The 26,546-nt window shown below is 40.9% G+C and overlaps 1 protein-coding gene and 2 pseudogenes across 13 annotated transcripts in view; 2 read left to right on the top strand and 1 right to left on the bottom strand.

Annotated features, from left to right (window-relative positions):
• Positions 1 to 26,546, top strand: part of Sbf2 (SET binding factor 2) — a 366,952-nt gene that overhangs the window by 248,395 nt on the left and 92,011 nt on the right. For 12 of the 13 annotated variants that reach the window (XM_008759798.4, XM_063274831.1, XM_008759801.4 and 9 more), the window contains 1 exon segment: positions 9,567 to 9,635. The exons of the other annotated variant lie outside the window; for it this stretch is intronic. In XM_008759798.4, the coding sequence (XP_008758020.1) occupies positions 9,567 to 9,635 (69 nt within the window). 13 annotated transcript variants of the gene reach the window in all.
• On the top strand, positions 88 to 487 carry LOC134478881 (N-lysine methyltransferase KMT5A-like; annotated as a pseudogene).
• On the bottom strand, positions 368 to 1,887 carry Ybx1-ps18 (Y box binding protein 1, pseudogene 18; annotated as a pseudogene).

Raw genomic sequence — 26,546 nt, 5'->3', positions numbered from 1 at the left:
TTCTGCTGTGTCTGAAGACAACTACAGTGTACTTATTTATAATAAATATATAAATCCTAAAAAAAAATAGGGTTTTTTAAAAAAGGCATGAAGATTGATATAATTGATGACAAAAGCATGGGTGTGATTGCTACCAAGCAGTTCTCCTGGGGAGACTTTGTGGTAGAATATCATGGGAACCTCATTGAAATCACTGAAGCCAAGAAGTGGGAGGCCCTGTACACACAGGACCCCTCCATGGGCTGCTACATGTACTGTTTTCAATGTCTGAGCAAAACCTGGATGCCACTCAAGAAGTGAACCACCTGAGGAGACTGATCAATCACAGTAAGTGTGGAAATTGCCAGACCAAACTGTATGACATCAATGGCATGCCTCACCTCATCCTCATAGCTTCTCGAGACATCGCAGCCAGGGAGGAGCTCCTGTACAACTATGGAGACTGGAGCAAGCCTCCATCAAAGCCTACCCTTGGCTGAAGCATTAACTGTGTGGTGTCCCTGTCACCCTGCCTCCTTCAAAGGACCAAATGCCCTCAATGGGAAATGAATTTTTTTTACACACACACATACACACAGAGACACACAGACTTAGCTAACTACTTCAAATGTTTTTTAAAAGTATATTAAAGATGCCTTTTCATGTAGTATTTAAATATCTGTTACAGGTTTCCAAGGTGGACTTCAACAGATGGCCTTATATTGTATATTCTAGTTGTTTTTGTACCTTTTTGCATACAAGCTGAACATTTGTGCTTCCCGCACAGTGTAAAACAACGCACAGGTTTTAGAGAATGGAGTTGAACATGAACTAGGAAGCCAGGCTCTGCCCAAGATGAAAGCCAGGACTTCCCCACACACCACGTCCAAGGACAAACTAGTGTGAGGGTGCTGCCACCCCCACGCCCAGTCTGGACAGGATGTCTCCAAGCTCTTGTTCTCCTCAGCGTCTTAACAGGTGTACACATTGACATGTATGAATATTTTTTAGCAAAAGTTTCACAGTAAGCTAGTCTTCTCCTTGCTTTCTCCAAAACTTACTGAGCCCAGGGCTCAGAGGCCAGGCCAAGAAGAGACCTCTTCCACAGGCACCTTGAAGCATTAGGATGGACAGTCAGACTAGAGGCGGGCCAGGAAAAGAACTGTTCCCCTGCCTGAGAAGGGCAGGTCTTCTGAAACTGCATTAATTCTTCATAGAAATGTCAACACTGAATTTATTTTTTAAAAAAATTAAAAAACAAGAGCTGGAGAGATGGCTCAGCAGTTAAGAGCACCTGACTGCTCTTCCAGAGGTCATGAGTTCAATTCCCAGCAACCACATGGTGGCTCATAACCATCTGTAAGGAGATCCGGTGCCCTCGTCTGGTGTATCTGAAGACAGCTACAGTGTACTTATATATAATAAATGAATAAATCTTTAAAAAATAACATTAAAAATTTTTTGTTTTAAAATGGAAAAAACCCACAGAAAACAACTTAACTTGTATATAGGTTTTGAAGGGAATGAAATGAATGCAGTTTTCTTTTCGTCTTGGGTTTATTTTTCTTTTTGGCTTGGCTGGTTGGTTTGTGTAGAGAAGATTTGAGATGGTATTCTATTCTAATCAAAAGTGAGGTTTTGTAGTGGGACCAGAAATTACTAAGACCACATCCATTCCCTAACCCCAATTCTGCTACTTGGGAAGTTCTTTACCTGCTATCAAGGCAGAACCCCTGGTGTCCTGTGAAGATGCCATCAGTCTAGGACCCCTGCAGGCATCAGGCAGCAGATGTGTTTGACACTAGGGTACCTGGCAGCTGGCAAGACTTAGCAGCCAGAGGTCCAGAATGACCTTCAGTTTTGACCTGTGACAGAAAAGGAGGTGGCTTCCTTCTCCCTCCCTGGGGAAGACTAACCATTCACCTTTAGTCCATGGGGCTGGGGTTCAGGAGCTAGGTATAAGAGCCTACCCTTGTTTCAAAGACCCCCATCTCCCAACCTCAGGATGGTGCTACCTAAGAAAGTCTTCCCACACTCTTTGCCAGCCCAGTCAATGGTCAGACTTGGAGGAGAATCCAACAGGATGTAACTGTGAGATAAAATGTCTTGATCGTACCTGTTTGTGGCTTAGCTTTGTATTTAAATAGCAAACAAAAAGGGGGAAAAAAAACTTGAACTTATTTGTCATCTTAAAAATTAAAGCAAAAAAAATTAAAATATTTATTGCCAGGCAAGGGCACCAATGTATATGTTGTTCTTAATAAAGTAGAGATGGAATACGAAAAGTATTAATATCACAGTATCTTGTTCCAAAATATAAAATAAACTCAATACTCTTTTCCTCAGAACTCTGAAAACATACTATATTTTTGAATATTTTTAAACATGATTCTTATAAGTTGTAGATAATACACTTTTTTGGTAAACAACTTCTATAACTGATTTAGTGTTTGAAATTTCACCAAGACACATTTTGGGGCGGGTCTTTTTCATTTGTTCTGTATAACATTTCCAGGGCTCTATGTGCCTCATCACTGATGCTTGCCCAATGACCTCATTTACTTCTTTTTTTTTTTTTTTTTTGGTTCTTTTTTTCGGAGCTGGGGATCGAACCCAGGGCCTTGCGCTTCCTAGGCAAGCGCTCTACCACTGAGCTAAATCCCCAACCCCATGCCTCATTTATTTCTTACCATTGGCCTTCTCCACTCTATTTCTAGATTCTCAAAAGTGTATTGTAGAAGCTTTGATTTCATTATCCATATTTCTTTTTTTAATTCCTTGATATGGAGATAAAAGAATGTCATAATAAAATAGATAACGGCTTCTAATCATCCACTTTTGTTTTAATACTCAATTACCATTTCATAGATATGATGTAATCTGAAGCGCTCTTGAGTAGACTTGTACTGGAATGTTTTTTCTTCTGCCTGGATTTTATGCATTCACATAGGCCATTTTTAGATTCCTTTCAACACTTGATTGAGTTTAAGAAACAAAAGAATATAAGAACACTGAAATAAGACTACTTAGCAACGTCTTAGCTCTACCCTTCGTAGGTGTGTAGATCTCAGCAAATATAATCATTAGAGGTTCCATTCCTTCACCAGCAAAGTAGACATAATTACAGCATTATAAAATAGAAATATCATCAGTATTAAATGAAATACATTTAGAATTAGAGTACCTGTGATGCGTAGTGACACTCACTAGATGTTAGCAATTATTTCGATGTGCCACGTATAGTGCTCTATTTCCCAGGCAACTAAAATCAAAACACTTGATCCATTCACTCAAAGATCTTAAAACTTGACATATTTGTCAAGTCTAGCATTCATCTTCTGTCTCTCGTTAGTGTCAGAATACACATAAGTACATGTAGCATTTAAACTGTGATATGTTCTCTATGGTTTTATAAGCTTATTTAGCATTAAATATAATGAAGGTCCAATGAGACGGCTGAGGAGAACGATCCCTGCCACTCAGACCTGATGACCTGGTTTCCATACCCATTACACATAAACCTAGGTGAGAACCGACTCCAAAGTCGCCCTCCAACCTCACGTGCACATCATAGTGCACCTTAGAAACAGTCTTACCCTGTTAAAATACGTGTGTCTGTGCAGTGGGAACTTATGGGGTCTCTTGAAAGTCAGTTTGCTAGATATTCTTTTGCTGGGGCAAACATGTGAAGGGCCGTTTTACTGAAGCCAACACAGATGAAAGGATGTTTTGCTAAAGCAAGCACGTGAAAGGACAGATGATGAAGAATTCCTTGCTAACGACACCCTTGTATTGATTCACTTTACATCACGTAGCTAAGCTTTGTTTGCCATGACTCCATAAAGAGAAACACACCCAAAAAACTTCTGGTGGTGTTCCGGCAGCTTCTTGCTGATTCCGTGGACTTGGGCCAGTTGACAGAATGGTGTCAGCTGATACAGACTCAGGTGCTGAGGCAAGGCCTGTGGAAGATGTGTGATGTTTGGAGGGAGTATAGGACTCAACAGACAGTGACTGGGGCTTGTTTGCATAGCTAGCTTTGCAACACTTTGTTGGTCCTGAGACTTCACTGAGAGGCATGGCAGAGAACTTCTGGTGTCCAAGCTGGTCTAGTGCCCCTGCTGACTCATGATGATTAGGCTGAGGTCTGGCTGTTCGTTCCTGGGCGTGCCACCAATGCTATCTCAACACTGCTGAACTGACTGCTGGGGGCTTTAAGTGTTTGTGAGTAGACAGAGCTGCCACTGCTGACTCTTGTGAACTGACCTGCTGATTTCCTGATAACACAGATGGGATTTGCGCCAAAGAATTTCTAAACAGGTCCACTTCCCCTGTGTCCTAATAACCTTTCTTTTCCACTACCTCTGGTGGGTGGTGGGCTAGAGGGGAGGTTAAAGCATTTTAGAACCATTATTAAAATTAGGGTTGTGAAAAATTTAAGATGATGTGTGTGTGTGTGTGTGTGTGTGTGTGTGTGTGTGACTGAAGCTGAAACTATAGTGGAATGTATTTGCCAGCTTTCTTTCTTAACATACTTCCAGAAGGATAGGAATATAAAAGTGCTACATGGTTGAAGGCAGCATGGGTAAACCACAAAGCAAATGACGAATCCTTTCCCTAGGGATGTTGTTATGGTAGGAATGAGTACAGTGTACAATAGCTGTGAATAAAGCTGACTCCCTAGGGCTACGGCTTGTAGCAGGGAAGCTGGAGTGGTTGTTGGTACGGGTCCACATCACCTCCTGAGTCTACCAGGACAAGTTTACAGACCTGGCAGGAGAGTCTAGTTATGATTCTATAATAGTCAGATCTAACACACTTAACACTTCAGGAGAATATTGTAATATAAAGAGGTGGCTTGGTTTTAGTCCCTGTATAGAAAATGCAAATATTTTCAAGACTTTGGACAATTCAAGCTATTTTTTCCTTTTATTTATTTATTTTTTAACTTTTATTTTTTTACAATCTAGTTCTCCCCCACCCCCCATCTGCCCTCCCACAGTTCCTCATCCCATTCCTCCTTGCCCCTGTCTCCAAGAGGATGTGCCCACCTCCCACCCCGCCAGGCCTTCCCCACTCTAGGGCCTCAAATCTCTCCAGGATTAGGCATTTATTCTCCCACTGAAACCAGACCAGGCAGCCCTCTGCTGTGTATGTGTCAGGGCCTAATATCAGCTGGTGTATGGTGCCTGGTTGGTGGGCTCAGTGTCTGAGAGATCTTAGGAGTCCAGGTCAGTTGAGACTACTGGTCTTCCTATGGGGTTGCCCTCCTCCTCAGCTTCTTCCAGCCTTTCCTTAATTCAAGCACAGGGGTCCCCAACTTCAATCCAGTGGTTGGGTGTAATTATCTGCATCTGTCTCAGTCAGCTGCTTGTTGGGCCTCTCAGAGGGCAGCCATGCTAGGCTCCTGTCTGCAAGTTCACCATAGCATCAGTAATAGTGTCAGGCCTTGGAGCTTCCCTTTAAGAAGATCAATCCCAAGTTGGGCCTGTCACTGAACCACCTTTCCCTCAGTCTCTTCTCCACTTTTGTCCCTGCCTTTCTTTTAGACAGGAACAATTCTGGGTCAGAGTTTTTGATTTTGGGATGGCAACCCCATCCCTCCAGTTGATGCCTTGTCTTTCTACTAGAGAAGGGCTCTACAAGTTCCCTCTCCCCACTGTAAGGCATTTCATCTAAGGTTCCTCCTTCTGAGTCCTGAGCATCTCTCACCTCCCCTGTCCTTTCTAGAGCCTCCCACCCCACCCCCCAAGATTGCACATTTCCATTCATACTGCTGGCCTTCAGACCTTCTCTCTTGCCTCCCCTATACTGATCAGGTAATTCACAGCTATTTTATATTTTATTTTTCCTAAGCTACCTGTCTAAGTTCTATACTTAGCCCCTTTAATGTACAATACCTTTGATTCTCATTTTTAATGTTTAAATATAACAATTTTAAAAGATTCCAAAATTTTATGAAATAGGACCGTTGGCCAAAACAGTTCAAAGGTATGCAGGTTAAAAGTATTAAGTTCTTACAGATAAATGGCAATTAAGATTACAGGGCTCACTTTCCAATTGTAGCAGGATAATTAAAGGTAAATTACGTATCAAAGTTGAGCATAAAGCATATATAAGTATTCTAGTCCTTGCAAGTTCATAAATTGCCTGGTACATTTGTAACTACAAAGCTATTGTGTTGCCAAGCACAGGGGACTCCAGAATGTGCTTTTGGGAACTGATCCCCAATAGACAGCTACACTGTTCTGGAATGCAATCACTGTGTCAATGGCTGTAGCCTTATTGTTTTAGAAGCTCTCCATCTTTACCCTAATTAATGTCTCTAGCATGATTTGCAAAGAATTTCATATTTATATTTTGCAATCAGTGTTTGACTGGCAAACAGTTTTTAGACATTCACTACAATGTGTAAACATTTTGTAAAATCATAAATAGCTCTTTCTAATCTAAATATTTTATGGTTCCTGAGCCTCTGCTAATTGGTCATGGATTGAAATCCCCCTGTTCTTTAATTTTTTAATTTGTGGGAAGGTTTTATAAATGAATGTGTAGAGCTTCATATCACAGCTGTTGTCATTTAAAGTTTGGACAGCATCATTACAAATGAAGCCCTGCTGTGAAGTCAGAGTCAAAGGCATCTTGGCATTCCAACCATTTCCTTGGGAGAAGATTACAGCTCAAGTCTGTTGAACTTTATTGCCTTGGGCCTCATGACAGTCTTCAGAAACATGCAAAGCATTTCTGTTAAAGAAATTCAGATGTGCTGGGACATAGATGACATTCTTGAACATAGCACTGTCCTAAGGGGGTAAAGAATAATTAAACGGGAAAAGATAAACAGTTTTTGCTGTGTTCCTGGATTATTTTATAAGATTTATGGAAATGATGGGGACCTATATGTTACCATGTAGGAAAGAGGCACAGGGTTTTTCTGTGAGACCGGATCATAGTTTAACATAAAATCTAAACGTGATTCCAACATAATGACTTAGCTCCAAAACCATCTTCTATTTGTGTGGGGTAGATGACAGGGTACGAGGCCCTATGAATGCAAGGCAAGCACTAAAGTCATCCTTAATTCAGTTGATTTTATTATTCACATTGATTGTCTCTCTTCACCCCTCCTGTCTCCTGGCATGTGTGTGCCTGAAAGAAAGACATTACTAAAATAGTTCCAGCACTTAACCTTTTTTATAGCTGAAACTCTTTTTAATCTAAAGCCAAAGATCCAGTTTAATAGCTATACAACGAGTTATCCAAATTCCAGCACAAATCCTTATAGAGACAGCACAACATGACTGCCCTCATGTCTTTGCCTTTTTCTTTCTAGATCTTGGTGGGGGCCAGGGGGTGTTGAGGCTAGAATCCATATCTGAGAGAAAACGTGTGCCTTGTTTCTCTGCATCTGTTACCTCACTTGATATTCTTCGGTTCCATCCATTTTCTTGCAGATTTCACAGTGTCATTTTTCTACATGGCCAAATTGTGGTCTCTCTCTCTCTCTCTCTCTCTCTCTCTCTCTCTCTCTCTCTCTCTCTCTCTGTGTGTGTGTGTGTATGTGTGTGTGTGTGTGTGTGTGTGTGTGTGTGTGTGTGTGTGTGTGTGTGTCTGAGAGAGAGACAGAGACAGAGAGACAAACAATTTTAGGCTGATTTCTTTTACTTACTGTTAAGAAGAGTAATGATAAATTTGCAAGTGTCTGTGGGTAAGAAATTCTTTGAGTATAGGCCTAGGAGTAGTAAATATACATAGATCTTAATGTAGTTCTGTTCTTTGTTTTGTTTTGAGAAACCTCTACCCTGATTTCCATCGTGGTTTTCTAGCTTACCCTCTCACAAGCAGTGAATAATGCTGTCTCTTTCTTTCCCCACATCCTTTCCAGGAGTCTTTCCAGCATTTGTTAGTTACTTGATAATAGCCATTTTAACTGGGATGAGATGGAATCTCAAGTTTTAATTTGCATTTCTCTGATGACTATGGATGTTGAATACTTTTAAAAATACTTTATTTATTTTTATTAATTTTATCTACATATATGTCTGAACATCCAAAGAGGGTAATGGGTTCCACGGGACTACAGTTATAGCCAATTATAAACCTCTGTGTAGGTCTTGGGAATTGAACTCAGAACCTCTGGAAGAATAGCCAGTGCTCTTAGCTGCTGAGCCATCTCTCCAGCACCTAACCCCTGCCTTCAAAATGTCTTAACCATCTTTTGTAAACTGTCTGTTCTGATCTTTGCTCTGTTTATTGAGAGTTTGCTTTTGGTATTTTAATTTTTCTGGTTATCTATGCAGTCTAAATATGAACCTCCTGTCTGAAATAAAGCTGGCAAAAGTTTTCTACTGTTTTATAGACCATCTGTTCATTTTGCTGAGTTTTCTTTCCTATATAAAACTTCTAAATTTCATGTAATCCATTTTTCAATTTTTGTACTTTTCTTTGCTACTGTTCCATTAAACACTTCTTAACTGTACCTATAGTTTGTTGTTTTTACTTTATATGAGTGACTTTTGCCAGCATGTATACATGTGTACAGAGGCCATAAGAGGGCATCATATGCCCTGGAGCCCTGTAACTGAACTAGTTGGTATAATTCTACAAACATCCATTTATATAATGGCTCAAGGTCCATCTGTGTTACAGCATATGTCAAGGGTGCCTTCCTTTTTAAGGCAGACTAATATTCTATTGTTTGTATACATACATATACCATATGTACAAATCACATTTATATATATATATATATGTCACATATGTGACTATATCGATACCAGTTCTTTTTTCTAAAAGATGCACTTATTTTTAAGTTATGTGTGTTTTGTCTGTATCTATCTTGAGTGTGCCAACTCTATTCAGTGGCAGTGGAGGTCAGAAGAGGGTGTTGGATTAGCTGTAACTAGAGTTACAGATAGCTGAGAGCCACATGTGGGTGCCGGGAACCAAAACCAGGACTCTTAACCACTGAGCCATCTCTCCAGCCCCAGTTCTTGTCCTTGGTTCTTTGAGTTCATATCGGGATGTAAATAAGCTAGAACATACAGTATTGCATATATATACACATATACATACATACATATATTTTTATTTATGTGCTCTGCCTTCAAATCCAATATAGTAGTTCTGTTCTACTTTTTTTTAACCTGCCACATTTTTCTTCAGCAGCGGCACCATTTTATCTTTCCAGTAAGAGTTTTTTTATTCTGTTCACCAACAACACAGTTTCAGCTTTTTATGTAACACTGAGAAAGAAAAATGGTACTTTAAATCAGTGATAAAATATACACCAATATGAAAAAATAGTAAATTATGTGGGGAAAATAGACTTAGTGAAATCTATTGGGTATCTCAACAGTCCCCTCTAAGTCTCTGTATATGAAAACACTGTGTAACACACGATCTAAATTTAAATGAGTGTACTTCAGAAACAATATTTTCCCCTGGACTTACCCAACTGTGCCATAATGACAACTTGGAATAAAATGAAAAGACTTCACAGGACAGGACCGCAAGCCTGCTGTGTCGTCCATTTGTGACTCTGGTAATTATCCTAATGAGGTTCATTTGCCTTTGTTTTCTTCAAGGATTGTTCAAGTTTGGAAGAGTATAACATCGCTGCAGCACTGCTCCCCCTGACCAGTGCTTTCTATAGGGTGAGTTCCTTTCGTCTGACATAAGCTTGTTGTAATTTGCATATGTGTATTGTTTGATTTTTCCTGGCACTATGTGAGCCTGTCCCCTTACTATACTAAGAACACAGCTGTAGTTACCCTTACTGTAGCACGTATCACATTCCATGTATAGGAAGTGTATGTAACATCAAACAGCAAGTTGTCGTCATCTTCTCGGTCAGAACCCCCACTGCAACCTGCCTCACGTTCCTTACGGTACCTGAGACTACTCCAGATCAGTTACGGGGGTGTTCACCGCTATAGACAGTAAACCCTGTGGGGCCAGGACTTGTTAGTGGACACTTGGTGAACGAATGGCATCCATAGGGATAGAGCCTAGGATTTACTGTAAGTTTTCTGGATTATTGGAAGTGAGTTTTATACTTTATTATACCTGTTGTTCATGCCGTCATATAAAATATTAGCTCTTTTTATGACACTTTATTTTGCATGCTCATGTATGTGTAGGGGTAGGTAAGTGAGCAAGTGAATTTGTGCCATGGTGTGCAGAGGACAGTTGGCAAAGGTTGGTTCTTTATCCTTCCACCATGTCAGTTCTGAGGATTGAACTCGGGTTGTAAAGCTTGAGAGCACGCACCTTTACCCACTGAGCCATCTTGCCAGCCCTAGCTCTTATAGCACACAAATCTATCAAGTTGTCTTTATTATTTCTTTTTTTGTAAAGATCTACATTCTGAATAATACAGTTAGTACTTCTTTCCAACATAAGCAATAGGACCAGACTGTGGCAACATCTGACTTACTACTGAGCTATCTGCACAGCCAGCTTCAGGAGGCAGCAAGCTAACAAGTTCAGCCAATGCTGAACTTGCTTAAGTGTACAGGAATAGAATACAAGGAGCAGCTACAAGCTCAAGGGTTAAGTTCAGTACTCAATAAAGAAGGAAACTTCTTGTTAGGAAGATACTGCTGTGGTCACTGGCAGCATAAGATGCAGCCAGCAAACAGACAATTGGAAACTGCCCGCTGGCACTGGAGTGCTGGCAAGACTTGCTTGGATTCCTCTGCACCTTGGCTTGTGGCTCTGTATATTAATCACCATCTGCCGCAAGTAGCAGCAGGCGAGCGATGTGCGGATTGCATCTCAGGTGAGGGGTGAGAGATGCACTGATTTACAGTACAGCAGTGTCATTAGGAGTCTGTTAGTACTGTATCTGCTTAGTAGAATAGTGGCTGTAGGTTCCCCTCTATGGTCTATGACTCATCTAGCCACAGGCAATTGGTCCTATAACGTTGCCAGTTAGGGATTTCATCTAGAGGAACAGTAATTCTAAGCAGAAAGTAATTGGTTACTTCCTTTTTAAAAATATTTTTAATAAGTCCTTTTTTCCCCCTCAATATAATAAAACTCTATTGGGGGGCTGGAGAGATGGCTCAGTAGTTAAGAGTACTGGCTGATCTTCCAAAGGACTTGAGTTCAAATCCTAGCATGGCAGTTCACAACTGTCTTTAACTCCAGTTCCAGGGGATTTGACATCTGATCACACACAAGAGCCAGACATGCTAGCAAAACACCAGTGCCTATTTAAAAAAAAAATTTTAAAAAAATAAATAAACTTGGGGCTGGAGAGATGGCTCAGCGGTTAAGAGCACCCGACTGCTCTTCCAGAGGTCCTGAGTTCAATTCCCAGCAACCACATGGTGGCTCACAACCATCTGTAATGAGATCTGATGCTCTCTTCTGGTGTGTCTGAAGACAGCTACAGTGTCCTTATAGATAATAAATGAATAAAAAAAAACTTACTCTCTTAATTTCATCACTTCGGAGGCAGAAGCAGGCAGATCTCTGAATTCCAGGGTAGCCTGGTTTACAGAGCAACTTCTGGGACAGCCAAGGTTACAAAGAGAAACCTTATCTCAAAAAAAAACAAGAAAAGAAAAAGAAAGAAAGAAAGAAAGAAAGAAAGAAAGAAAGAAAGAAAGAAAGAAAGAAAGAAAGAACAACAAAAATTACTCCTTGAAAACAAACTTTATCGAGCATCTCAACCTATAAAATTACTATACCAATAATGTGTAAATTGTATCATAGATACTATATCATAGCTTCAAGAAACTTGATAGTCTATAATGATTTAAAGTAGTCTGCTACACAATACCACCAAGCCATCAGCATTTTCTTAAGTAAATGTACTATATATGCATGATTAGAACATTGAAATAGGGAGCTCGTGAGACAGCTCGGTTGTAAAGGTGGTTACCACCGGCCAGATGACCTGAGTCCAGTCCCTGACACCAACATGGAGAATGACGGCACCAACTCCTGCAAGTAGGTCCTTTGACAAACATAAGTACACCCTTATACACATGTATACATACATGAACACACACCAGCCACACCAGCCAAATAAATAAAGTAAAATAAGTTTTAAAAATGAAATTCGGGTATTACAGAAAAGTATGAAGTGTCTTTTTCCAGCTTTATTCCATTTTCCCAAAACAGTTGCTTTCTTTGAAAGACAAATGATATTACTGACAGCACATGCTGACAATTATCAGCCCTTTTTATCATTATTTTTCTTTTTTTTTTTTTTTTATTAACGTGAGTATTTCTTATATACATTTCGAGTGTTATTCCCTTTCCCGGTATCCGGGCAGACATCCCCCTCCCCCCTCCCCTTCCTTATGGGTGTTCCCCTCCCGACCCTCCCCCCATTGCCGCCCTCCCCCCACCAGTCTAGTTCACTGGGGGTTCAGTCTTTGCAGGACCCAGGGCTTCCCCTTCCACTGGTGCTCTAACTAGGATATTCATTGCTACCTATGAGGTCAGAGTCCAGGGTCAGTCCATGTATAGTCTTTAGGTAGTGGCTTAGTCCCTGGAAGCTCTGGTTGCTTGGCATTGTTGTACATATGGGGTCTCGAGCCCCTTCAAGATCTTCCAGTTCTTTCTCTGATTCCTTCAACGGGGGTTCTATTCTCAGTTCAGTGGTTTGCTGCTGGCATTCGCCTCTGTATTTGCTGTATTCTGGCTGTGTCTCTCGGGAGAGATCTACATCCGGCTCCTGTCGGTCTGCACTTCTTTGCTTCATCCATCTTGTCTAATTGGGTGGCTGTATATGTATGGGCCACATGTGGGGCAGGCTCTGAATGGGTGTTCCTTCAGTCTCTGTTTTAATCTTTGCCTCTCCCTTCCCTGCCAAGGGTATTCTTGTTCCCCTTTTAAAGAAGGAGTGAAGCATTCACATTTTGATCATCCGTCTTGAGTTTCATTTATTCTAGGCATCTAGGGTAATTCAAGCATTTGGGCTAATAGCCACTTATCAATGAGTGCATACCATGTATGTCTTTCTGTGATTGGGTTAGCTCACTCAGGATGATGTTTTCCAGTTCCAACCATTTGCCTACGAATTTCATAAAGTCGTTGTTTTTGATAGCTGAGTAATATTCCATTGTGTAGATGTACCACATTTTCTGTATCTATTCCTCTGTTGAAGGGCATCTGGGTTCTTTCCAGCTTCTGGCTATTATAAATAAGGCTGCTATGAACATAGTGGAGCACGTGTCTTTTTTGTATGTTGGGGCATCTTTTGGGTATATGCCCAAGAGAGGTATAGCTGGATCCTCAGGCAGTTCAATGTCCAATTTTCTGAGGATCCTCCAGACTGATTTCCAGAATGGTTGTACCAGTTTGCAATCCCACCAACAATGGAGGAGTGTTCCTCTTTCTCCACATCCTCGCCAGCATGTTGTCCCCTGAGTTTTTGATCATAGCCATTCTCACTGGTGTGAGGTGAAATCTCAGGGTTGTTTTGATTTGCATTTCCCTTATGACTAAAGATGTTGAACATTTCTTTAGGTGTTTCTCAGCCATTTGGCATTCCTCAGCTGTGAATTCTTTGTTTAGCTCTGAACCCCATTTTTTAATAGGGTTATTTGTTTCCCTGCGGTCTAACTTCTTGAGTTCTTTGTATATTTTGGATATAAGGCCTCTATCTGTTGTAGGATTGGTAAAGATCTTTTCCCAATCGGTTGGTTGCCGTTTTGTCCTAACCACAGTGTCCTTTGCCTTACAGAAGCTTTGCAGTTTCATGAGATCCCATTTGTCGATTCTTGATCTTAGAGCGTAAGCCATAGGTGTTTTGTTTAGGAAATTTTTTCCAGTGCCCATGTGTTCCAGATGCTTCCCTAGTTTTTCTTCTATTAGTTTGAGTGTGTCTGGTTTGATGTGGAGGTCCTTGATCCACTTGGACTTAAGCTTTGTACAGGGTGATAAGCATGGATCGATCTGCATTCTTCTACATGTTGCCCTCCAGTTGAACCAGCACCATTTGCTGAAAATGCTATCTTTTTTCCATTGGATGGTTTTGGCTCCTTTGTCAAAAATCAAGTGACCATAGGTGTGTGGGTTCATTTCTGGGTCTTCAATTCTATTCCATTGGTCTATCTGTCTGTCTCTGTACCAATACCATGCAGTTTTTATCACTATTGCTCTGTAATACTGCTTGAGTTCAGGGATAGTGATTCCCCCTGAAGTCCTTTTATTGTTGAGGATAGCTTTAGCTATCCTGGGTTTTTTGTTATTCCAGATGAATTTGCAAATTGTTCTGTCTAACTCTTTGAAGAATTGGATTGGTATTTTGATGGGGATTGCATTGAATCTGTAGATTGCTTTTGGTAAAATGGCCATTTTTACTATATTAATCCTGCCAATCCATGAGCATGGGAGATCTTTCCATCTTCTGAGGTCTTCTTCAATTTCCTTCTTCAGGGTCTTGAAGTTCTTATTGTACAGATCTTTTACTTGCTTTGTTAAAGTCACACCGAGGTACTTTATATTATTTGGGTCTATTATGAAGGGTGTCGTTTCCCTAATTTCTTTCTCGGCTTGTTTCTCTTTTGTATAGAGGAAGGCAACTGATTTATTTGAGTTAATTTTATACCCAGCCACTTTGCTGAAGTTGTCTATCAGCTTTAGTAGTTCTCTGGTGGAACTTTTGGGATCACTTAAATATACTATCATATCATCTGCAAATAGTGATATTTTGACTTCTTCTTTTCCGATCTGTATCCCCTTGACCTCCTTTTGTTGTCTGATTGCTCTGGCTAGAACTTCAAGAACTATATTGAATAAGTAGGGAGAGAGTGGGCAGCCTTGTCTAGTCCCTGATTTTAGTGGGATTGCTTCAAGTTTCTCTCCATTTAGTTTAATGTTAGCAACTGGTTTGCTGTATATGGCTTTTACTATGTTCAGGTATGGGCCTTGAATTCCTATTCTTTCCAGGACTTTTATCATGAAGGGGTGTTGAATTTTATCAAATGCTTTCTCAGCATCTAATGAAATGATCATGTGGTTTTGTTCTTTCAGTTTGTTTATATAATGGATCATGTTGATGGTTTTCCGTATATTAAACCATCCCTGCATGCCTGGGATGAAGCCTACTTGGTCATGGTGGATGATTGTTTTGATGTGCTCTTGGATTCGGTTTGCCAGAATTTTGTTGAGTATTTTTGCGTCGATATTCATAAGGGAAATTGGTCTGAAGTTCTCTTTCTTTGTTGTGTCTTTGTGTGGTTTAGGTATAAGAGTAATTGTGGCTTCGTAGAAGGTATTCGGTAGTGATCCATCTGTTTCAATTTTGTGGAATAGTTTGGATAATATTGGTATGAGGTCTTCTATGAAGGTTTGATAGAATTCTGCACTAAACCTGTCTGGACCTGGGCTCTTTTTGGTTGGGAGACCTTTAATGACTGCTTCTATTTCCTTAGGAGTTATGGGGTTGTTTAACTGGTTTATCTGTTCCTGATTTAACTTCCGTACCTGGTATCTGTCTAGGAAATTGTCCATTTCCTGAAGATTTTCAAGTTTTGTTGAATATAGGTTTTTATAGTAAGATCTGATGATTTTTTGAATTTCCTCTGAATCTGTAGTTATGTCTCCCTTTTCATTTCTGATTTTGTTAATTTGGACGCACTCTCTGTGTCCTCTTGTTAGTCTGGCTAAGGGTTTATATATCTTGTTGATTTTCTCAAAGAACCAACTTTTGGTTCTGTTGATTCTTTCTATGGTCCTTTTTGTTTCTACTTGGTTGATTTCCGCTCTGAGTTTGATTATTTCCTGCCTTCTACTCCTCCTGGGTGTATTTGCTTCTTTTTGTTCTAGAGCTTTTAGGTGTGCTGTCAAGCTGCTGACATATGCTCTTTCCTGTTTCTTTCTGCAGGCACTCAGCGCTATGAGTTTTCCTCTTAGCACAGCTTTCATTGTGTCCCATAAGTTTGGGTATGTTGTACCTTTATTTTCATTAAATTCTAAAAAGTTTTTAATTTCTTTATTTCTTCCTTGACCAGGTTATCATTGAGTAGAGCATTGTTCAATTTCCAAGTATATGTGGGCATTCTTCCTTGATTGGTATTGAAGACCAGTTTTAGGCCGTGATGGTCCGATAGCACGCATGGGATTATTTCTATCTTTCTGTACCTGTTGAGGCCCGTTTTTTGACCAATTATATGGTCAATTTTGGAGAAAGTACCATGAGGAGCTGAGAAGAAGGTATATCCTTTTGCTTTAGGATAGAATGTTCTATAAATATCCGTTAAGTCCATTTGGCTCATGACTTCTCTTAGTCTGTCTACATCTCTGTTTAATTTCTGTTTCCATGATCTGTCCATTGATGAGAGTGGGGTGTTGAAATCTCCCACTATTATTGTGTGAGGTGCAATGTGTGTTTTGAGCTTTAGTAAGGTTTCTTTTACATATGTAGGTGCCCTTGTATTTGGGGCATAGATATTTAGGATTGAGAGTTCATCTTGATGGATTTTTCCTTTGATGAATATGAAGTGTCCTTCCTTATCTTTTTTGATGACTTTTAGTTGAAAATTGATTTTATTTGATATTAGAATGGCTACTCCAGCTTGCTTCTTCTGACCATTTGCTTGGAAAATTGTTTTCCAGCCTTTCACTCTGAGGTAATGTCTGTCTTTGTCTCTGAGGTGTGTTTCCTGTAGGCAGCAGAATGCAGGGTCCTTGTTGCGTATCCAGTTTGTTAATCTATGTCTTTTTATTAGGGAGTTGAGGCCATTGATGTTGAGAGATATTAAGGAATAGTGATTATTGCTTCCCGTTATATTCATATTTGGATGTGAGGTTATGTTTGTGTGCTTTCATTCTCTTTGTTTTGTTGCCAAGACGATTAGTTTCTTGCTTCTTCTAGGGTATAGCTTGCCTCCTTATGTTGGGCTTTACCATTTATTATCCTTTTTAGTGCTGGATTTGTAGAAAGATATTGTGTAAATTTGGTTTTGTCATGGAATATCTTTGTTTCTCCATATATGTTAATTGAGAGTTTTACAGGATACAGTAACCTGGGCTGGCATTTGTGTTCTCTTAGGGTCTGTATGACATCAGTCCAGGATCTTCTGGCCTTCATAGTTTCTGGCGAGAAGTCTGGTGTGATTCTGATAGGTCTGCCTTTATATGTTACTTGACCTTTTTCCCTTACTGCTTTTAATATTCTTTCTTTATTTTGTGCGTTTGGTGTTTTGACTATTATGTGACGGGATGTGTTTCTTTTCTGGTCCAATCTATTTGGAGTTCTGTGGACTTCTTGTATGCCTATGGGTATCTCTTTTTTTAGGTTAGGGAAGTTTTCTTCTATGATTTTGTTGAAGATATTTACTGGTCCTTTGAGCTGGGAGTCTTCACTCTCTTCTATACCTATTATCCTTAGGTTTGATCTTCTCATTGAGTCCTGGATTTCCTGTATGTTTTGGACCAGTATCTTTTTCCGCTTTACATTATCTTTGACAGTTGAGTCAATGATTTCTATGGAATCTTCTGCTCCTGAGATTCTCGCTTCCATCTCTTGTATTCTGTTAGTGAAGCTTGTATCTATAGCTCCTTGTCTCTTCTTTTGGTTTTCTATATCCAGGGTTGTTTCCATGTGTTCTTTCTTGATTGCTTCTATTTCCATTTTTAATTCCTTCAACTGTTTGATTGTGTTTTCCTGGAATTCTTTCAGGGATTTTTGCGATTCCTCTCTGTAGGCTTCTACTTGTTCTCTAAGGGAGTTCTTCACGTCTTTCTTGAAGTCCTCCAGCATCATGATCAAATATGATTTTGAAACTAGATCTTGCTTTTCTGGTGTGTTTGGATATTCCATGTTTGTTTTGGTGGGAGAATTGGGCTCCGATGATGCCATGTAGTCTTGGTTTCTGTTGCTTGGGTTCCTGCGCTTGCCTCTCGCCATCAGCTTATCTCTAGTGTTACTTTGTTCTGCTATTTCTGACAGTGGCTAGACTGTCCTTTAAGCCTGTGTGTCAGGAGTGCTGTAGACCTGTTTTCCTCTCTTTCAGTCAGTTATGGGGACAGAGTGTTCTGCTTTCGGGCGTGTAGTTTTTCCTCTCTACAGGTCTTCAGCTGTTCCTGTGGGCCTGTGTCTTGAGTTCACCAGGCAGCTTTCTTGCAGCAGAAAAGTTGGTCTTACCTGTGGTCCCGAGGCTCAAGTTCGCTCGTGGGGTGTTGCCCACGGGCTCTCTGCAGCGGCAGCAACCAGGAAGACCTGTGCCGCCCCTTCCGGGAGCTTCAGTGCACCAGGGTTCCAGATGGCCTTTGGTGTTTTCCTCTGGCGTCCGAGATGTGTGCACAGAGAGCAGTCTCTTCTGGTTTCCCAGGCTTGTCTGCCTCTCTGAAGGTTCAGCTCTCCCTCCCACGGGATTTGGGTGCAGAGAACTGTTTATCCGGTCTGTTTCCCTCAGGTTCCGGCGGTGTCTCAGGCAGGGGTCGTGCCGCTCCTGGGCCCTCCCCCACGGGAGCCCAGAGGCCTTATACAGTTTCCTCTTGGGCCAGGGATGTGGGCAGGGGTGCTGTTGGTGGTCTCTTCCGCTCTGCAGCCTCAGGAGTGCCCACCTGACCAGGCGGTGAGGCCTCTTTCCCAAGGGGTCTGGGAGCAGAGAGCTGCTGCGGGCCGGGATCCGCGGGCGTGGGACCTCCGGCAAACACAGGATGTGCCCAGTCCTAGATGAACTCTGCCTCTGTGTGTCCCGATCTCACCAGGCAGCTCTCTTGCAGCAGACAAGTTGGTCTTACCTGTGGTCCCGAGGCTCAAGTTTGCTCGCGGGGTGCTGCCTACAGGCTCTCTGCGGCGGCAGCAACCAGGAAGACCTGTCTATTTTTCTTTTTGAACTAAAACACAGGGACAGAGAGAGGCTCATCATCATCACATGGTGATCTCCAATGCAGAGACCATAATGATTTCATTTATTGTGTATATAAATAAAAAATTACCAAGAAATTAAAGAACTGTAAAATTATGCAGAAACACACCTAAGACTGCCAGGGTGCACAGACCCTTGTGGTCTGTAGCAGAGACATCTCTCTTGTCATGTGTGTCAGGTGAGATCACTGAGCTGGTGCTGTCAATAAGCCCACTTGCCTATTCTCTCTGATACAGTCCAGTGTGTGTGTGCCCTGATTTAATTTGATAAGTTTGTAAATGGCAGTGTTTTATTAACATAAATAAGTTATCTGTCATTTTATGCCTTGTGGTTGCGTGGTACAGATTGTATTTGTTATCGTAGTGAGTTCAGAATGTCCAGCCTCTGGTCATTAACGCCTCGAACAGAGTAAAGTTGCTGCTCTGTATGTAGTCGTGATGAAATCAGGACAGAGTGCAGCTGCTAGCTGCCACCTAGAGTTAAGACACTTCTCCCATCCCAAGAGGAAACCTCATACCCACACCCAGACAGCAATATGTCTACTTTCTGTTGAGTGTGCTTTGGGGAGGCCTTTCACACGAGTGAACGATATAATATGTATTCTTGTATGTGTGTGTGTTTGTGTGTACTTGTGTTTGTTGGCTGCATATGCATACATGTGTACTTTGGTTGTTGAGAATAGATGACAGGGCTGGAGAAGTGGCTCAGCGGTTAAGAGCACTGACTGTTCTTCCAGAGGTCCTGAGTTCAAATCCAAGCAACCACACGGTGGCTCACAACCATCTGTAATGTGATCTGATGCCCTCTTTTTAGTGCGTCTAAGACAGCTACAGTGTACTCATATACATTAAATAAATAAATCTTTTTTTAAAAAAGAGATAGAGAATAGATGACAGTGTCCGGTATCCTCACTGGTCATTCCCCATTCTATTTGTTGAGACAGAGTCTCTCACTGAACCTGAAAATTACACATTTTGTTTGACTAGCTTCCCAGCAAGCCCCGGGCTTCCCAACTCAGATCCTGATGCTTGTACAGCAAGTGCTTTGGCAGCTGAGTCATCTCCCTGCCTTCAGTATGTGTTCTTCTGTGTCTGCCTTCCTTCACTAAAGCCCATGCTGATAATTTGCTGTCTTTAGATCTCTTAATTTTGAAATAAAAGAGTTTTCAGGTGAGTTTTATCATATGTATAGTGCCTGCAAAGAGCTGAGATTAGAAGGATCATTCGTGTGTGTGTGTAGAGAGCATGATTTCTCAGCTTAAACTCATTTTATATTAATAATTTTACAGGTCTTTATCTTCTTCCCAGATACATCCTAAAAAAAACAGGACTATAAATACATATGTTTTTGCATAAGTATTATTTTCTTTTCAAGACCTAAAAGCTTATTGCTAGTAAATAAGTGGTGTAATAGAAAAATCTATTGATAACCATCTGAAAGGCCCAAGAAGCAGAAAGTGTCCATGAAAGCATAGAGAGCCACAGAGCTTCCTGAGCTCTCTAAGTGGTGACCTTCCTCCACTGCCAGGCCTTACCGGTAGTTCTGCCCAAGCCCCTGCCACCCAAATGGGAGCTAAGCCCTGCTGTGTTTTCATGTCCAGTACTGCTATCCCTCATAAAAGTCTGTTTGCCTAAGGAAATAGTATAAAGAGTAAGCCCAGAGAAAGGTGACAGGAATGAGAGTGTGTTTAATCAGGTCTACTGTGTGCAGCCTTTCAGTACCTGGCCCACTGCAATGAAGTATCATTCTAGTTTGACAGAAGAGAGTATGGTTCAGAAAGACTCCCTTGCCCATGATCAGATTTATACTATGTTGTGTGTGATTCCAAAGCTCAAATGTTGTTTTTATTGTTTTTGTTTTGTTGTTTTTAACTCTAATAGTGTTTTCCAAATGAGTCACAATTTGTGCAGGCATTCTTCTGAAAATCTTTTGGGGGTTTTGCCTAGAGATATTGAATTATTATCACTCTTAACCCATTTTCATGGTCATGTCCAGCAAGGATATTTCATTAAGCTTTGAACAATGTCAGGAAACGTTATAATTTCAGCAACTGTTATATAATATTATTTATGTGTCTCCAATCTATGATTATTTTTAACAAAAAACGTGCTAAGTATTCAGAAGAACATGAAATACTTTCTGTGTTTCTGCTTGAATACTGACCTTGGCTCTGGTTAATACAGATAGTAGTTGTCCTACTGTAAAATTACAGTCTGTGAGTAATTCTGGTGAAATCTAAATAAACCTTTTTTCACTGCATTAAGATTGTTTCTGGGATTGGAGAGTGGGGAACTGGGAAAGGGGAGAAAAAAGAAAAAAATGGAATATAAGTTTAAAAATAGATTGTTTCTATAAGTAATATAAATTGTTTCTGCAGTAATATAAAGAATAGACATTTCATCAATCATTAGTTTTAATTGATAAAAGACTACAAAATAGGGAAAGAATTTTGTTTTTCCCCAACTTCATAGTCTAGATATATTTCATTCCCTATAACAGATCTCAAAGGATCTGGGTTTGGGCCAAAAAAAGGGGGGGGGGTAGTAAGGAGGGTGTGATTTAAGGTCTTCTTGCATCATTTTTCTACCATAAAATAATTCCTTAAAAATAGTTAGCAGGAAAATGGTTGAGAGTGAAAAGAGCCATCAACACTTAACTGAATCTGGTTTGGTCCAGACACAATGTATCTTTATTAGAGCAAATATTCTTCTGACAGCACAGAAATTTAGAATGGCTTGGAAGTTTATTCCCTCCTTCATTTCTCCTTGCTCTTTGTACTGGCTAGTTCTGTCAACTTGACACAAAATAGTCATCTGAGAGAATGTGAAAATGCCGCCATAAATTCTGACTACAGGCAAGCCTGTGGGGCATTTTCTTAATTAGTGATTGATAAGGGAGAGCTAAGCCTGTTGTGGGTGGTGCCATCCCTAGGCTGGTGGGCCTTGGTCTATAAGAAAGCAGGCTGAGCAAGCCATGAAGAGCAAGCCAATAAGCAGCCCTCCTCATGGCCTCTGCCTCAGCTCCTGCCTCCAAGTTCCTGGCCAGTTTGAATTCTTGACTTTCTTTGATGATGGACTACTACGGAAGTGCAAGCCAAACAAACCTTTTCTTCCCCAAGATACTTTGGTCATGGTGTTTCATCACAGCAACAGTAACTCTTAACTGACAATATTTAAGACAGTTAGAATACTTCTCTTCTCTTTTAGCACCTCACCCTCCCCCCCCAGCCCCCGTCTTACTTTCTCTTTCAGGTTTTGAAGGACTTTTGTTTTTCCTAGTACTCCTAAGAAACTGTGAATTAGTTAATTCAGAACTAGCATTTTAAGGTTAGTTTATGTCCACTCTTTAAACTAGTAATTTAAAATATTATGGAGTAATTTATATCAAGTAAAAAAGATAGCCAATGATTGTGTTTTCTGGTGGACAGTTAACAGAATTTTTAATTTTGAATTTATATATTTTACTTAATGCTCTTTTTCTTTCTTTTTTTTTTTCTTTTTTTTTTTTTCCAGAGCTGGGGACCAAACCCAGGGCCTTGCACTTGCTAGGCAAGCGCTCTACCACTGAGCTAAATCCCCAACCCCAATGCTCTTTTTCTTAAGTTGGATTATGTCTTGGATACTTTTACATTGCTGTGATCAAATACCTTAACAAAAGCAATTTGATGGAGAGAACTTATTTGGGCTGGTAGTTGCCTAGGAATATAGTCCATGGTGGTGGAGAAGGTATGATGGCAGAAACTGAGGGCTAGCTAGTCACATAGCAGTATATTCAGGAAGCAAAGCGTGAACAGGAAGTAGAGTCAGGCTATAAAGGGGGAAAGCTTGCCTCTGACAACCCACTTTCTCTGGCAAGGCTCTTCCTCCTAAAGGTTCCACAGCCTTTCCAGTTTGACCACCAGCTGAGAACCCAGTATCCAAACACATGAGCCTATAGTAGTCATTTCAACCCTCAGAAGAGTATTTTTATTAACTGTTTCATTTTTCAGTTCTTTCCTATAATAGCCAAAGGTTCAGAAAATGAAACAAACAACTAGAACTATCAATTCAGTAGAACTGCCACCACATCCAAGTGTTGGACTCTAAAGCAGAACAAACAAGACTCTCTGCCCTTGAGAAACACATACGCCTATGGTGATATAGTACAGCTTATTGCCACATTAGTTACCTAAACAGTCATAATTAACTTACGTAAAAAGTGCATTATTTCCCATTGAACCAAGGAATGCTACAAAGAAATTGTTGAGTTTGTGCTGGTGAAAGATACATGAGCATTTGTCTTACAGTAGGGCTGAGAGGAAGAACAAGCAAAGATCAAGAATGTATAAATATTATAGGCAGAGAAAATATGAAATTTACTGGGAATATTGCTGAAGGAGGAGGAGAATAAAAAAGATACCTGGTGGCCAGACTGACTGACCTGGTGTGCTAAATCAAGGGATCCAGTGTAATAAAAACAGGGTTTACTTCTTTATTCTCATGACTAAAAACCAAAGGTTTAAAAAGATGAGTAGCATAAGATTTGAAGGACCAGGGGCTGGAGAGATGGCTCAGTGGTTAAGAGCACTGACTGCTCATCCAGAAGTCTTAAGTTCAATTCCCAGCCTCCACCTGGTGGCTCACAACCATCTGTAATGGGATCTGATGCCCTCTTCTGGCGTGTCTGAAGGGAGCAACATTGTACTCACGTACATTAAGTAAATAAATCTTTAAAAAAAAAAAAAAAGAGTTAGAAAGATTTGAAGGACCAAATTTGTTTAATACTGTAGATACTTTAACTGTCTTGGCAGGTAAGTTTTCTTCAACAGAATCTTCATCTTCCTGTGTAGATCACCTCCTTACTGGGTGCCATGGGATGCAGTGGTGCAAAGGCATGGCTTCTGCTGCCATTTAGTAGATTAGGTGCTGAGGTAAGCAGTATGAAATCGCCAGCACAAACCTAACAATTTCTTTGTAGTATTTCTTGGTTCAGTGGGAATTAATGTATTATGTCTTAATGAAAATAACCTAGGAAAATAGCAAACAATCTGAAGTTATGTGCTGAATAGAAATGTTCCATTTAAGGGAAACTAACCTGGGGCTAAGGAAATGGTTCCACTAGTGAAGTGCTTGCCACACAAACATTTAGATTTGAGTTTAGCTCCTCAGCACCTCCATTAAAGCGACAGCTCACAGCTGTAATCCTAACATGGACAAAGCTGTGGGCCAAGTGGAACCATACCATCAGACAAAAACTGAGAAGGACGAGCAGATTAAGGTACCCTGGCTGTTCTCATGACTGAGAACAGTAGGCATTTGAATTTGCTCCCAACCTAGTTCCTGGCCTGGAGCATGTGGCTATGACACCCAACATGACGCTCAACCTGGAGCTAAGCTGGATTCCTTTCCCCTTCCCTCCAGCCCAGGATAGTCACCAGCCCACAGGTCCCCTTGTTCTCAACTCCTTGAGGTTCCCAGCAGCATCTGGGTTTCCGGGAATATGGGGACCCCACCTCCGCCTCAGCCTGTGCCGTTCCTCACCCAGGCTGGGTCCCCCACCTTAGGCTACCTCCCACCTCCCTTGAGAGGAGGTGTCAGCATTCTGTGTAAGCTAAAATGCAGAGAGACCAATGACCAGTCTTATAGCTATAAACAAGAATCACCAATCCGATCAGACCATGTATGCTGTTCTTCCTGACTCTGCTGAGCTTTGCTGCTGATGACAATCAATAATGAACAAGAATTATAAACAACTGCAGAGAAGGGTGCTTGCCTGCCATGCCTAAAATTTGGAATTTTATCCCCATTGCAAGGCCGGGCAATGTAAAGAAAGGAAGGCAAGATATATGTATCGAGATCTCCGCAGTCCTTGAGTGCTCCTGAAAAAGTCTCCTCCCCACTCATTCATTCTCATTTGTTCTCACTTTCATATTCTCTATTCTCCCCCTCCTGTTCTCTCTCAGAAAAGTATTTTTTATTCACCTGATCTAAGTGCCATCTTGGAGGCTCAATGCCTCCGTCTGCTAACCTAGGTCTAGCCGTGGAAGCTTCCAGTCTCCATACAATCTGATCTAGGCCTAGAATGTTTTCAACCTCTGAGACTCGATGCTGATAAAGCTCACCCTTCCTAGTTCTTTCTGAGCTCTGGTTGGCTGGTTCAACTCAACCATTTGACTCAAACTCTTCTCCAAGATGACTGATTCAAGCTGGCCTCTCTCTCTCTCTCTCTCTCTCTCTCTCTCTCTCTCTCTCTCTCTCTCTCTCTCTCTCTCCCTTCCCCCCTCCCCCCTTCTCTCTTTCTCGTTCTCTGTCTCTGTCTCTCCTGAATTGCTCTGCTTGGCCTCATACTAACTTTGGCAATCTGTTCTAATCTCCTGGCCCCTTCTCATTCTCTGGCTCATTCTCTCTTCAGCCTGTCTCTGTAAAACCCTCCCAGTAAAACTGCCTCTTTCCCCTTTTCCCTTTCTTTGCTGCTCTTCCTTAAATAGCCTCTCTTTGCTTCCTCTTATGAAAATTGGTCATATCCTATTTCTCACTTTGTTTACCATTCAGTTAGACATCACTTTTAAACATGGTTGCTTTCTTCTACAAACTAACTTTACCTTCATTGTTTGGGACTAAAGGTGTGTGCTAAGGGCATGTTTTTATTCTAACCAGAGGGATTAAAGGTGTGTGCTACAGGCTGAGGCACACCGCAACTAGAAACAGGTTTTTTCCGTAAATAACACAATCTCAGGATTCACGGTGTAATCAAATATCCTGCCACATTCTCTCTCTCTCTACCCCCTCCGTTTCTCTCCTCTCATCTTTCCTCCTACCTTCTTCCCTATCCAACTCCCTGTCCTGTTGACTAAAAGGTCATCTGTTGATTGTTTGAACTGAAAACAAACAAAATATGTAATTAACTCCCTCGAAGGTAAATGTCAACTATTTGTGTTTAGAAATGGAAAGTCACTAAATGTTTGACACTTAGGGACAGAAAGAATCTGAAAGCTGTATTCAGTCTTCTCTGTTCTTCTAGTATTCTTCAACAAGATTGAAAACTCAAGTGCTTAAAAGAACCAGAAAAGTAATAATCAGTAACCGAAGAAAGTATACACAACTAAAGAATATTCAGTATTAAAAGAACATACATGATTTATAAAGTTCTGGTCACGAATTTAAAAAAGAAATGTGGGCACAGAGCCAACAAACTGCTTGTTAGAGAGAGGCATCTGCTGTTAATTCTGATGACCTGCATTTAATTCCCAGAACCCACAAGGTAGAAGGAGAAAACTGACACAGGCAAATTGCCCTTTGTCCTCCAGAGGGTGCTACCACAAGAGAAGCAATGTGGACACAATTTTTGCAGGTTATCAGCTTTTCAGAGGACCAAAGAGTCTGAGCATAGTGCCTTAGGGTTTCTATCGCTGTGATAAAATGGCATGACCAAAATCAACTTGGGGAGGAAAGGGTTATATTTCAGTTTACAGTTCCACATCATAATCCATCACTGAAGAGAGACAAGTGAGGCCCAGAAGTCAAACAAAGCAGGAACCTCAGGGCAAGAACGCTGATGCAGAGGCCATCAGGGAGTGTTTGTTCATACACCCCAGGACCACCTGCTCAGAGGAACCACGATCCATAATAGGCTGGGCCCTCTCACAGCAATCACTGAGAATGCATCACCCACTAGACTTGCAAACAGGCAAACCCTATGAACGCATTTCCTTAGTTGAGTATCCCTCTCCCCATACATCTCTAACTT

The sequence above is a fragment of the Rattus norvegicus genome, chromosome 1, assembly GCF_036323735.1.
Source record: "Rattus norvegicus strain BN/NHsdMcwi chromosome 1, GRCr8, whole genome shotgun sequence".
Taxonomy (NCBI): Eukaryota; Metazoa; Chordata; class Mammalia; order Rodentia; family Muridae; genus Rattus; species Rattus norvegicus.
Note: the sequence above shows the minus strand (reverse complement) of the source record. Positions and strands in the feature narration are given on the sequence as shown.